At 38.8% G+C, this 13,376-nt stretch overlaps 1 protein-coding gene across 2 annotated transcripts in view; it reads left to right on the forward strand.

Annotated features, from left to right (window-relative positions):
• The first annotated feature begins 654 nt into the window (after window positions 1-654).
• PRP4K (pre-mRNA processing factor kinase PRP4K) overlaps window positions 655-13,376 on the forward strand; it is a 31,332-nt gene continuing 18,610 nt past the window's right edge. For both annotated transcript variants that reach the window (XM_070747184.1, XM_070747185.1), the window contains exons 1-4: window positions 655-797; window positions 3,566-4,762; window positions 11,573-11,743; window positions 12,377-12,529. In XM_070747184.1, coding sequence (XP_070603285.1) covers window positions 679-797; window positions 3,566-4,762; window positions 11,573-11,743; window positions 12,377-12,529 — 1,640 coding nt within the window. In that variant the 5' untranslated portion in view covers window positions 655-678. The remainder of the gene's footprint in view (window positions 798-3,565; window positions 4,763-11,572; window positions 11,744-12,376; window positions 12,530-13,376) is intronic.

Consider the following 13,376-nt stretch of genomic DNA (forward strand, 5'->3'; position numbering starts at 1 on the left):
TTATGATTATGTACTATTACTGTATATTTATATTATATTATATTACATTATGTGCCGGTAGGAACCCACTACTGTACTGATTATCATTATGCACTATCGTGCATGTGCATGCCCTTTTGGCACCCAAGCAGAAAAAGGTTCGCCATCACTGGTATAAGGTCTCCTGCTTGAGCAGGAGGTTGGACTAGAACAGTGTTTCCCAACCTTGACAACTAGAAGATATTTGGACTTCAACTACCAGAATTCCCCAGCCAGCCTCTGAGAATTCTGGGAGTTGAAGTCCAAATATCTTCAAGTTGCCACGGTTGGGAAACACTGGACTAGAAGCCCTCTAAGGTTCTATTCTGATGTCCGGATTGCTAACCCTATTCCCATTTTATTCCTGCCCTGATTCCTATTCTATTCTGCCATACCCGGGGCAAGAACATTCATAATTATATATGCGAAATAGAAAATTAACGGTCCTTCTTCTCAAGGTTGCGTCGCACACGCCGCACTTCATGCGCGTCCTCAACAAAGAGCCGTCCACGAGAGTCACCCTTTATTCGTCCGAGGATCTCCTACTCCTCGGAAACTATCGCCCTTCCTCTAGACTCGCGATGTTTACGTCATTTCCGGTTTGCTGAAGCAACTAAGCCTTGCTGTCGCCTCGACGTTTTGTGTGTGTTCGTAGTACGCATGCGCTACTCGTCAATCTCCTCACCGGCCCTCAGTGGCGGCGACGAAGGAGAAGAAGGAGTTTGGGAGTTCAAAATGGCTGCCCCGACGTTGGTGGAGTTGGCAATGCGGGGACACGGGTAAGGCTGTGCTTTAAAAAAAAAAAAATTATTTAAAGAGGATAACTACGCCTGGCCTTGTTTAGCCGCGCTCTACTTAACGAGGAAATGGCGGGGGGGAAAACCAGCGAGCGAACGCGCCACTGACGAGCTGTTATAACGGTCGCGGGGAGGCCTTTCATTGGGCCTGACGCCGGAGTTCTGGCTCCTTCACAAGTACGCAGGCCGGGCTCGTCGTATTTAGTCGTACGGTTCTGACCTTCCTGTCGCTTTATCGTTTCGCCGCTCAGTTTTGGGAGAGGAAGAAGACCTTAACACAGATACTTGGAAGCTCGTCCGAGGCTTTTAACGGCTGCTAACTTCTAATGCCCTCCGCACGATTCTCTGAGGAGATTGGGAGTTAGGAAACACTCTCCCGCCGACTATTTCAAAATAAATTCGTCTTTGTCCTCATTAAATCGTGTCTGGAAGGATTGGTGCTTTTTTGGTTTTCCTTTCTAAATATATTTCCAAATAACCTATGCGCACATGCACAGGAGAAATAACCTTACCAGTGATCGGGCTTTTATTTTTTTTAAATAGAGGAACGATATAACAACAAAAAAGAGAGATCAAATTAAGTGTTCATGTGTACACTTCTTTCAAAATGAATTTAAAAGGATTTTATTTTTTTTATTTTTTTAAAGGGTAAATGGGACTTGGGTTAAAATGGGAATGTGTAAGCCTCCATTTTGGGGGAAGGGGTTTGGCAGCTGTTAAAATTGATACATTGTATCTCTTATTCTGGATGTTAATTTTTTTGCTTTTCACTGTTTATTCTGATGTGTTTCAGGTAACAAACACACAAACAGGTTGCTTGTAAAGTGAGATATGTTGCTCTTTACGAAGGTTTGGCACAAATTGTACTCCCCCATAAACTATGATGGACTACAGTAGTATTACATAGGGTTAGAAGAATGTGATCTTTCTCCTTGACTGATATAACCACTTGCACTAAGTTCCAATGTGTTTATAGACTAGTCCGCATTATTCCACTGTGGGTTGGCTATAGTGTTGAAGACCAATGGAGGTGGGCTCCAACAGCATAATGAATTGGCTAGTATTAGAGTCTAAGGCAGGGGTAGGCAAAGTTGACTCTTGTATGATATGTGGACTTCAACTCCCAGAATTCCTTAGCTAGCATGATTGGCTCAGGAATTCTGGGAATTGAAGTCCACAAGTCATAGAAGAGCCAACTTTGCTTACCCCAGTCTAAGGTGCTTTTTACAGAATTTGTAGAAGAAAATTTGTCAAATTCACTGAAATTGGCCAAGTTTCAATAGCTGTAAATAATTTTACATATAAAAATGACATGCTAAATAACTTTTTGAGCGTCAGTAAAGTGGTGTCTAAATGTTAAACTTCAACTTTAAAGTTCTATTCCAATTGATTAGAAAGTTGCTAAATACAATGAAACAACTGCAATGATTTCATCCCTCAAATAATAATGATCAGTTTCTGATATGTCTGTACAGTTGTTCACATGCCTTGGTGTTTTTCCTTCTTTGCACATATTGGCATTTTTGTTCATTGTCCTTGAATCACTACCCATCTAATATTTCGAGATGAAGGAGGTATAGTAGAAGAGACTGAGAAAAGCAGCATCTCTTTAGTGCTCCTCCACCTTCTCAGTGATACAAAGGTGATCTCTTGCTCTTCACCATTCCCCACTCCAGATTTTTTTTAAAAAAATTGTCTATTGTCCCACCAGCCCATCCTATAGCACCCCATTTGGATTTTTTTTAAAAAAAAAAATCAAGCCAGACTAATTTTTATATTAGACATTAGTAAGGGCAAGCTGAATTGGACATGTTTACACTTATGAAATTAATTGCTACTTCATCATTCAAAGCTAGATTCTATTGTTTTCATAAATCATGCCCATCATTTGGCCAGACAAAACTTATCTGAGGGCAGGATGGCATAAAAATATAACATTTGGTGGAGGTGGTGCCTATTCATTCTCCTCATTTTCTCAAGGGGTAAAGATATTGATAAGGTGAGATTTCTGATTTAAAAGGGTAATCCACATATGTACTTTAGTCCCACCTTAGGTTTGAAAACCAGCTGGGTGACTTGGCCAGTCACTTTCAGCCCTCACAGGATTGTTTTGTGGAAAATGGGAGGAGGAAGGAGTGTTAGATATATTCACTGTCTTTAGTTGTTTATAACAATTACAATGAATTCTGAATTAAATACAAAAGCTAAAAATTCTGGCATGGAAATAAATGTTATAAGAATTTTGTAAAGCATGTTTCAGTATTGGAATCAACAGATTAATAAGCCGTTAAATAATATGCAGTTGCAAAGTATTTTAAAAGGTTTTTTTGAACAATCTCCTGTAAAATACCATATACTTTAAGTGCCAGAGTTTTCTGTAATAGAACATATGGATCTTTGAAAATGTTCCATTCACTCTTGTTAAAGACAAGTCAAAGAGAGAATGTTTTCTACTGTCACAAGATGGCAAATCTGATTCCTTTTCATTTCATTTACTCTTTTCTTTGTCATTTCTGCTTTTTATGTGAAACCATTTCCACTCATTCTCTAGTTTACCACTTGAATTCTATCATGTGACATTTATTTATCTAAACAGTGGAAGTAAACATATGTACACCCAGCAGATCATTTGCCTAAACTGATTTAAATTATTTAAATATCTCAGAATTGCCTGATTGGAAAATATAGCATAAAGAATATTTTGTTGATTTAAATTTATTGAGTGTCTGCTTTTTGAAATATATTTACAGAATTGAAGAAGCTGATGTATCTGAGCGAAGTGCAAATGAAGAAAATGGAGATATTTCAGAAGGAGACCAACCACAAATAAAACATAGTCGACATAAAAAGAAGAAACACAAACATCGAGGCAAACATAAGAAACACAAACATTCTTCAGAAGAAGATAAGGACAAAAAGCATAAACATAGGCACAAACGTAAGAAACATAAACGAAAGGAGGTTGCTGATACTTCTGATAAAGAAGATGGGCCAGCAAAAAGAACTAAAATTGACTTCTTAGCTCCTCTGGAAGATTTAGAGAAACAAAGAGCATTATTAAAAGCTGAACTTGAAAATGAGCTAATGGAAGGAAAGGTTCAATCTGGAATGGGATTAATATTACAAGGATATGAGTCAGGATCGGAAGAAGAAGGAGAAATCAATGATAAAGCAAGAAATGGAACTAGATCTGCAAATAAATCATCAAATGTTAAGGGAAAGCTTGAGATTGTAGACAATAAAAGTTCAAAGAAACGCAGTAAGAGCAGATCAAAAGAACGGACTCGACACAGATCTGATAAAAAGAAAAGCAAGTCAGGAGTTGATGGTATAAAAGAGAAAGCTACTAGAAGTAAATCAAAAGAAAGGAAAAAATCTAAAAGCCCGTCTAAAAGAACAAAGTCTCAAGATCAAATAGGAAAGTCAAAATCTCCAACCCTTAAAAGGCGCTCTCAAGAAAAAAATAGGAAGTCACGGTCTCCGCCTGAAGATAAAATTAAAGCAGAAGATAAGATCAAATCAAGAGAGCGTAAAAAATCTCCGGTTATTAGTGAAAATAAAATTAGAGATCGTAGCAAAAGATCCAAATCTCCAATAGAACAAAGAAGCAAATCCAAAGATAGACAATCAAGATCTAAAGATCGAAAATCCAGGAGATCTGAAACTGAAAAAGAAAAGAAGCTCATCAAATCACCTTCAAAAGATATGTCATCAGGTAAAGAAAACAGATCTCCTAGTAAAAGACCTGGTCGTAGTCCTAAAGGAAGAAGTTTATCCCCAAAGCCACGAGAAAAACTAAGACGCAGCAGATCACCCCTGCTTAATGATCGCAGATCTAAACAGAGTAAATCACCATCTCGGAATCGGTCTCCTGGTAGGAGAGCAAAGAGCAGATCAGCAGAGAGAAAAAGAAGAGAACCGGAAAGGAGACGTTTTTCTTCTCCCAGGTAATGCTTTTTTTAAAAAAAAAAAAAAATTTATTGGTTTTTATAGGTTTACATAAAACAAACATATAACAGTGCACTGTGCATGTGCCCATCACCTAACAAGACTCACCCCCCATCACCCCCACCACCCCTCTAAGAGGATTCAAAAAAAATTCTCCCAGGTAATGCTGATGGAAAAAAATAATGACCAGTGGTTCCCAACCCTTTTCTGGCCATGGCCCATCTAAGCATATCTAAAATCCTGATGCCCACCTCCCAGTGACATAATTTTTACTATTGAAAAAGTGAATTGCTCACATGGAGGAAGTCTAAATGGCCATTAACTTGGTTTAAACCAGGTTCCAATTGCTCCCATTAAAAATCAAATTGCTCCCCCCCTCCCCGCCAAACTTCTGGCTGGGCTGTTTTTGCCTTCCCCAGGCTTCAGGAAAGCCTCCGGACCCTGTGGGTGGCAAAAAATGGGCCTATTGGAACTTTGGAAACAACTTCCAGTTGGGCCATTTTCATCTTCCCCAGGCTTCAGGAAAACCTTCTGAAGCAGCTTAGGGAAGATAAAAAAATGGCTCAACAGGTCTACCAGAAGTCCGGAAGCTTCAGTGAGGTCTGTGTGCATATGTGGGAAGAACAATGGGGGTGGGTGGAGGTGGCAAGGTTGTGGTGCGCATGCACAATGGGAAGGGTATCACATGATGGGTGTGAGCATGTGTACTCTTGTCACCCGAGCAAATAAAGGTTTGCCACCACTGGTTTAGACATTATTCACAATTGTTGGAGTGGGTGAAGGATAATTTTTGCCAATATTCCTCGCATGCTCCAAAAATCTGTGTTTGGGATGGTTTGATTATGATATGATATTAGGGATGTAAGAAATCAGCAAAGTTTGCGTCATTTCCTGGCTGTTAGTTATATTGCAAGCTGTCCATGAATAATGGATCCTGTTCTAGAAGATGAAGTCTGGGAGGACCTAAAGAATGTGCAATAAAAGAAATGTTTATGTTATATGCAATAGAATGGGTAAGTTGGCAGTGAATAGAAAAATCTTAGAAGGCATAAGCACGTGATTTGTTTGTTTATTTATTTTTGTAGTGCCAGTCTGTGACTTGTGTTATTATGAATTGACTCATGGTTTCTCCTGCAGTGCTATTCTGTTATTTTCAGTAGAAACTACCTGCGTAATGACTACTACTATACCAAAAAATCAGCAGATTAAAGATAGTTTTACATAAGAATATATTTTACCAGTACAGTAATCAAACTCAAGGAGAAGAATATCTATGGCAAGAGTCAGTGTATCTTGAAGGGATTTAGAGCAATGTATATCATACAACTGCCATCAAGTCTAACCATGTTTTTGGGGGTTATTTAAGATATTTAAGCTGCTCTGAGTCCATTTCAGAATGAGTGGCATATAAATACAATAAATAAATAAATATCTGTGTTTTGGGGTTCAATGCAAATGATTATAAAAGAGCTACTCTTTGATAATAAGGGCAAGTTGAAGAGGCAGTGCAGTTCAGAGATTAACAAGGGAAGTATCAGGGGTAAGCACCTGATCTGGTCCTAATTAGCAGAAAAATTGCTGAGTTGTATGACAATCAGGTGTGGTTGTATTGTTCAGAACAGAAAACACATTGAATATAGTAATATATTTCTATTTTGAGAATTCTGATTTGACTAACATTGTTTCTTAAAAAAGACATTAGGCTTGTCCTCTTTATTCCTCTGTACTTGTAGTTTACTAGCCAAACGTAAACAGGGATTAGATCAAGGTTCGACAAACCCAGGCGCCTGGTCGCCAGTGGCGCCTAGAAAATGTTGTCTGGCGCCTAGAAGGGCGCTGCGGTGCCTCGGACCTCTCCGCTCCTGCCCGATGCCGCGGTTTCTGGCGCTCTCCTGCTGGGTCCCAAAGAAGGCAGGCAGGAAGGAGACCTCCATTCTTCGCGCCTTTTTCCCGCCTTCCTTCTTTGGGGCCCAGCAGGAGAGTGCCAGAAATCGCGGCATCGAGCAGGAACCGGGAGGTCGGAGGCACCGGCACGGCAGCGCCCGCCCTGCTGAAGGTCGGAGGCACCGGCACGGCAAGTGTCCTTTGGTTGCCCGGCGGGAGGGCACTGGCGGTGGGAGCGAAGGATTTATACTCCTGGCGGTGGGAGCGGGGGGGGGGGCCGCGGCTGCAGCGGCACAGGCAGTCGCGGGGAGATGGCGGGGGGAGGGGGGGCGGCTAAAGCGGCCCCGGGCACCGTTCCCTGTACGCTTTTCCAGGGGCGCGCAGGGAGCCGCGGCCACCCGCCCGCCTACCGGATTTCCCTCCGCGCGGCTGGGGAGGTGGATTCGCCGCCCCCGCCAGCCCGATCTCCCTCCAGTGGCTGGTGACGTAGTTCTACCGCCCTCGCCAGCCTGATCTCCCTCCGTGGGGGGGTGGGGGGCGACGAACCGACGACCGGGGGCTGTCCGTCCGTGTTGGGTGGTGCAGGGCAGGCACAGGCAGCCCCAGGGGAGAACAAGGGAGGGAGAGAAAGGAAAGAGAGAGTAAGGGAGGGAGAGAAAATTGAATGAAGGAGGGAGAGAAAGAAAGAGTAAGAAGCAGAAAGGATAGAGAAAAAGGAAGAGAAAGGGAGGGGGAGAAAGGAAAGAGGGAGGAAGGGGGGGAGAGAAAATTGAATGAAGGAGGGAGAGAAAGAAAGAGTAAGAAGTAGAAAGGATAGAGAAAAAGGAAGAGAAAGGGAGGGAGAGAAAGGAAAGAGAGAGAAAGGGAGAGAAAGGGAGGGAGAGAAAATTGAATGAAGGAGGGAGAGAAAGAAAGAGTAAGAAGTAGAAAGGAAAGAGGGAGGAAGGGGGAGAGAAAGAAGATATGAAGGAGGGAGAAAAAGAAAGAGAGATAGGAAGGAAAGAGGGAGAGAAAGGAATGAGAGAGAAAGGGAGGGAGAGAAAGGGAATGAAAGAGGGAGAAGGGGTGAGAGATAGAAAGGATAGACAGAAAGGGAGAGAAAGGAAAGAGAGAAAGGGAGGGAGAGGAAGGAAAGAGATGAGAGAGGAAGGAGGAGACAGAGGGGGTGAAAGCGATGTCAGGTGGAGACTCGGCAAAAAACCAAGTTTGCTTAAAAAAAATTCTGGCTCCTAAATTTTTTGGCTGGCTCCTAGATTCTGAACAACTTTGTCGACCCCTGGATTAGATAACTATAATGTAAATTAAAATATTTTTAGTAAACAATCCTCAGGTTGCTTAGTATACTGTATTGGAAACTAATGAGTGCTTGTATTGCTATAGTTTTATTTTGAGAATCAATTCAGTGATATCTGTCAATATGCTTAAACTAGTGTGCAGTCATTGAATATATTAAGGGGTTTTTTTTCATTTTAAAATATAGCATATTTTAAAAGAATTTCAAATTCAGTGGAATTTATTTCTATATACAGTGGTACCTCTACTTAAGAACTTAATTCGTTCCCTGACCAGGTTCTTAAGTAGAAACGTTCTTAAGTAGAAGCAATTTTTCCCATAGGAATCAATGTAAAAGCAAATAATGAGCACAAACCCATTAGGAAAAAAATAAAAGCTTGGAATTTGAGGAGGAGGAGAAGGTGAGGTGAGGTGAATAAAAAAAACTTTAAGATTTTTTTTTTTAAAAAAAGAGGGACTCTGAGGCTGCGAGGAGGAACATGCGCCTCCAATACACCCGGCGCGTGGTTGCCTCCAATACATGGCGGCTGCTGATGCTACCCACTGCCTCTTCCTTCCCATGCTGAAGGGCTCCCCTCTGCTCTCATTTGCTCGCTTTGTAGCAGGTGCCTTTCCTTCGCTGTGGTGACTCCTCGGCTGCCCAGAGCAAAGGGAGCACTTCTTTTCTCTGGACGCTGGCAGAGGTTTATTCCCTGTCCAAGCGCCCAGAGAAAGGAAAATGCTTTGTTCGCTCTGGACTGCCAAAGCCTCCTTAAGCCCCACTGGCAGCCCAGAAAAGCCCAAGATGGCTGGGATTAAAGAGGGAATGGCAGGAAACTGGCCGGGCCTTTGTGCCGCTCTCAAACATCCTGGGAAAGTTTTCCGGGCTCGGGTTCTTAAGTAGAAAATGGTTCTTTAAGTAGAGGCGTTCTTAAGTAGAGGTACCACTGTATTTTTATAAGATGAAATTCACAAATTATATGAAAACTGATCAATCAACAGATTCTTAGATTTTGAACCTCTTGACTGAATTTTTGGTGATGTTCGTTTTAGTTTTGTGTGACAGGCATAAGTACAGAATCAAATTAAAATACTGAATTGACCCCAAACTTCCATATTTAATATATAAACAATAATATCAGTAATCTTTTAATTATGATTTAATGTAAGATTTTTCATGAGTTTGGTTGGATTATAAGTAACTATAAGAAATGCATTTTTATCAATATGCTGTTTGCATACCTTTTCTGATAACTTGTAAATGTCATTTTATTAATTATTAAATCATTAAACTTGGAAAAACAGTTGTCACACTTAGGGATTTACAGAAAGGAGATAAATAAGGAGGGATCTGATTGAAGTATACAGAATTATAGATAGTGTGAATAAAATTTTCCAAAATTCTAGAATCAGAATCATGAAACTGAATACTGGAACTACCAACACAGAACAAAGGATTTTTTAAAAACTCAATGCATAATTAAACTTTGAAAATAACCAGCATGAAAATTTAACTAGCTGTCAGCTTGGCTAGCTTCCAAAAAATGATAAGACCAATTCATTTAAGTTATAGGAAACAATGGTTATTAACCTTGATGGCTATGTGACTGCCTCTGAAGGCCATCTGTTGAGTGGGGGACTATTAAGCTTCTTTGCTCAATTGGTTGGCTGCTGTAACAAGAAACAGCTGGATTAGATGGTTCAATGTCTGATTTAGTAGGCCATCTCTGTTCTTATGTTGAAGTCTATTTCAACTACAAGAAGTCCAGATCCAATTCCCCAAGTTTAATTTAAGATTTAAGCTACAGTAATGAAAACAAAAACTTTTTCAGTGATGAGAAGCTTTTGAAACGTGGGGAAAACAAAAGCAATTGGTCTTATCAGAGGATTTCTTATTTTGGGGGAAACGGCACTATATCTTCAATTTTATAGTCCAGAATCAGGTATATTGCTGAAATGTAAGGCAGTATATGGAAAAGAAAAGAATAAATTGCTGAGGAAAGCAAAAAAATCTGATAACTATCAGATTTTTTTTTGCTTTCCTCAGCAATTTATTCTTTTCTTTTCCATATAAGAAATGTTCATTTTTTGCCTCCCTCAGATGACATACACACACACTTCCTTTTAAACTGTACATAGTTATTTATTTTCAAAGGCTTCTTTCTTGAATCATTTTTCTAAATCACACATTTCAATTTTTATCTACCACACAACCAAATTATTGTAATCATTGTAAAGCTATCATTACAGAGTCTGCCTTTCATAGCTTTTTTTTTTTAAAAAAAAACCTTCTCCTTAACATTTAAAAATATATTTCTACAACAATTTGAATTACAGAGGAACCTGTTGTGAAATTTCACTTTATTATTTCTAGACTAGTTTTACAACCGTAATCTGCAATTAAGTATACTATTCTGTTGCCCATTTTTACCAATTGTCAGCAGGGTAGGAATACAATCACAATTGGAAGTTTAAAATATACTGTGAGTAATGATGGAATAAAACAACTGCTTGAGATTTAAAATACATGCTAAAGGGAACTTTCTAGTGAATCTTATGCAGGTTGAATGCATATAGTAATGCTATTTTTGCTTAGTCTCTGGCTGGTAGAGACCTGGACCATCTCTGCAGGTAGATTCTAGTCCCTAATCTAGTTTTCTGGATTGTACATGCTCCATTTGAGGAGCTATTCAATAAAATTGCTAACATAGATCCAGCTTCTGCAATCCATCTGAGGATCAATCAAAATTGCCAGGCTTTCTAGACCCATTTTAGATTGTTAGCCACAAGTACTCTTGTGGCTCCTGTTTCTTTTTACAGAGTTTTGTTTTTATCTGTTCAGCAGCCCCCATTTTGTTTGGGAAACTAACTGATTTCTATTCTCAGGTTCTGCTTATCAGCTCACTAGAACAAAGTGATTGTTTAGTTGTTTGGGCTCTTCATGATAGAGTCACAAAGAGACATAACTCCTCTAGGCTATTGTGCACATTAATAATTTTAGTATTGTTGGCATCACTACAAACTTCAAAGAAAGTAGTGATATTTTTTACTTTATTACATGTTTTTTAAAATGTCCCTAATAACTACATAAACACAAGTGTATATCAAGTTACAGTTTAAATATTTAATGTAAATTTAGATGCTGATAAATCATGTTTCATTCTTTAGAAATAACAGTCTTTAGTGTTATTTAAGTTTCCATTTTCTAGATTATTGGTTTTAGAATGTAAACTAGGAAATAGGTCTTGAGTTATATTTTATTCCTTGTCAGTTATAAACTTAACTCAAAGATTGTGAAAATTTTCAAGCCTAATATCCACTAAAGCAGGGATGTCAAACTTGCAGCCTGTGGGCTGGATGCATCATGTACTGGCTCCGCCCCACCTTGTTTAAGGAAGGGGGAAATACATAATGTGGCGGCACTGTTATGGCGCGAGTTTGACACCCCTGCTTTTAAAATTTGGTCAAAGATCAGATTGCTAATCATCAGAAAAGATGAAATCCTAAATCTGAGTTAAGTAACAAAATCATCTTTTTGCTAAATTTTTAAATTTATCTGTTAAATATTCTTTTCTAGTTTAATTTCAGATTTAACTTTTAAAGTGGCTTTCATCTGAGATTATAATTCCTTTTTCTTTTTTACCTGTTTGAAGAACACGAACTAGAGATGACATCCTCTCAAGAAGGGAGAGATCAAAAGATGCCAGTCCACCTAGATGGTCTCCTTCGAGAAGAAGATCCAGGTCTCCAATTCGACGAAGATCTCGCTCTCCACTTCGACGTAGCCGGTCTCCAAGAAGGAGAAGTAGATCTCCTCGGAGGAGGTATATAAGGTTTATACTTTGTAAGCAAAATAAACACTGTACAAGTGGTATTTTCCATTAGCATGAGGGAGTTGATTTTCTTCATTTGGCTTCTACCGGTCATCGGAATACATTGGTATCCTGAAATTTCTTGTCCCTCTGAAGCAGATTGTGAGAATGTGTAATGCTCTGGAATAGGAAATATTGTGTTATCTTTCGTTATATGATGCAGTGCAATCATATCTGTATGGTAAAAAACAATGAATTATTTTCAAGGTGAGTTTACTTTTTCCAAGTTCATAGCTGAAACTTCATGTCAGATTATTCTATATACCTTTTTGGCAGTAAATATTTGAATAAAAGTATGTTATCCTATTATGGCTGGTAAAATAGATATGGTTGTTAATCTAGATGTTTTAAACTACAGGTTTTGCAATTTCTGATTGTCTGCCATACTGGCTGTACTTGAAAAGTTTTAAAAGACATCATGATAGCATGGCATTACTGCTATATCAAAAACTTTGGTATCTTTTCAGTGACATATATGTGTGCCCCCTTTTAAACAATTTTAGTCTTTGAATTATAAAATAATAGTATTAAACAAAATGAATATGATTGTTATAAAAGTACATATTTTGTTAAATCCATTTTCAGAGACAGGGGTAGACGTAGTAGATCTCGTTTGAGAAGGCGATCCAGATCACGAGGTGGCCGTAGACGACGGAGCAGGAGCAAAATAGAAGATAAATTTAAGGGAAGCCTTTCAGAAGGAATGAAGATAGAGCAAGAATCTTCATCTGATGAAAAGTAAGTGTTGTATTTCAATATCTCATATGGTGAGATACCCTAGAATTATAAGAAGCCTTAAATTGTGAGTTTAAGCTAGGACATGAAGTATATTGTAATGGATTTGCTTTGTTTTGGTCATTATGCTGTTCCAGTGCTTTTTTCATTAAGATGGGATAGAAACATTTTTTAAAGTTGTTTTAAAACTCTAGAAACTGGTTTGGTATTGAAGCGGTTTAATAATATAGCTGAATATTTACATATTATCTATGAAAAGTCGTAGGAATGAGTGAGGTACTGGATGATTGTTGGATGCTAGATATCTGTATCAATACTTTGAGAAATCTTTAGAGTCGATCATAAGGAGAACTTTTTGTAAGCACCTTAAAAGCACAACAGTGTTCCGCATGGATTTGCCGAGAACAATTCTTGCTAGACTAATCTTATCTTATATTGACCCCCCCCCCAACTATGTTGTTTGAAAAATGATACAAATATAATTTATTTTAATTGTATCAAAGATTTATCAAAATATTAATAACCACTTAGTTTGCTTAATGACTCCCCCCCACACACACACATAAAATAGGGTTATTTGCTTAACAGTCCACACAATTTACTTCCATAGTTCCAGGGTAAATTACCATAGTAAGTTGATTACTGGTATAATAATGGAAATAAACATAATTTAGGTCATATAATTTTTATTTATTGCAATTTTTTAAAATCCCACCTGCATTATTTATATTCCTTCCATTTCCCCAACAACGAGGCAGCTTCATTTCATTACGAAAGGAGGAAAAGTGTTTCCAGTTCCCTGGAATTCCTTAAAATGAAATAATTCTTGTCCATAAAAGTATAGAACTTC

Source organism: Erythrolamprus reginae, chromosome 3, assembly GCF_031021105.1.
Source record: "Erythrolamprus reginae isolate rEryReg1 chromosome 3, rEryReg1.hap1, whole genome shotgun sequence".
In the NCBI taxonomy this organism is placed as follows: domain Eukaryota; kingdom Metazoa; phylum Chordata; class Lepidosauria; order Squamata; family Dipsadidae; genus Erythrolamprus; species Erythrolamprus reginae.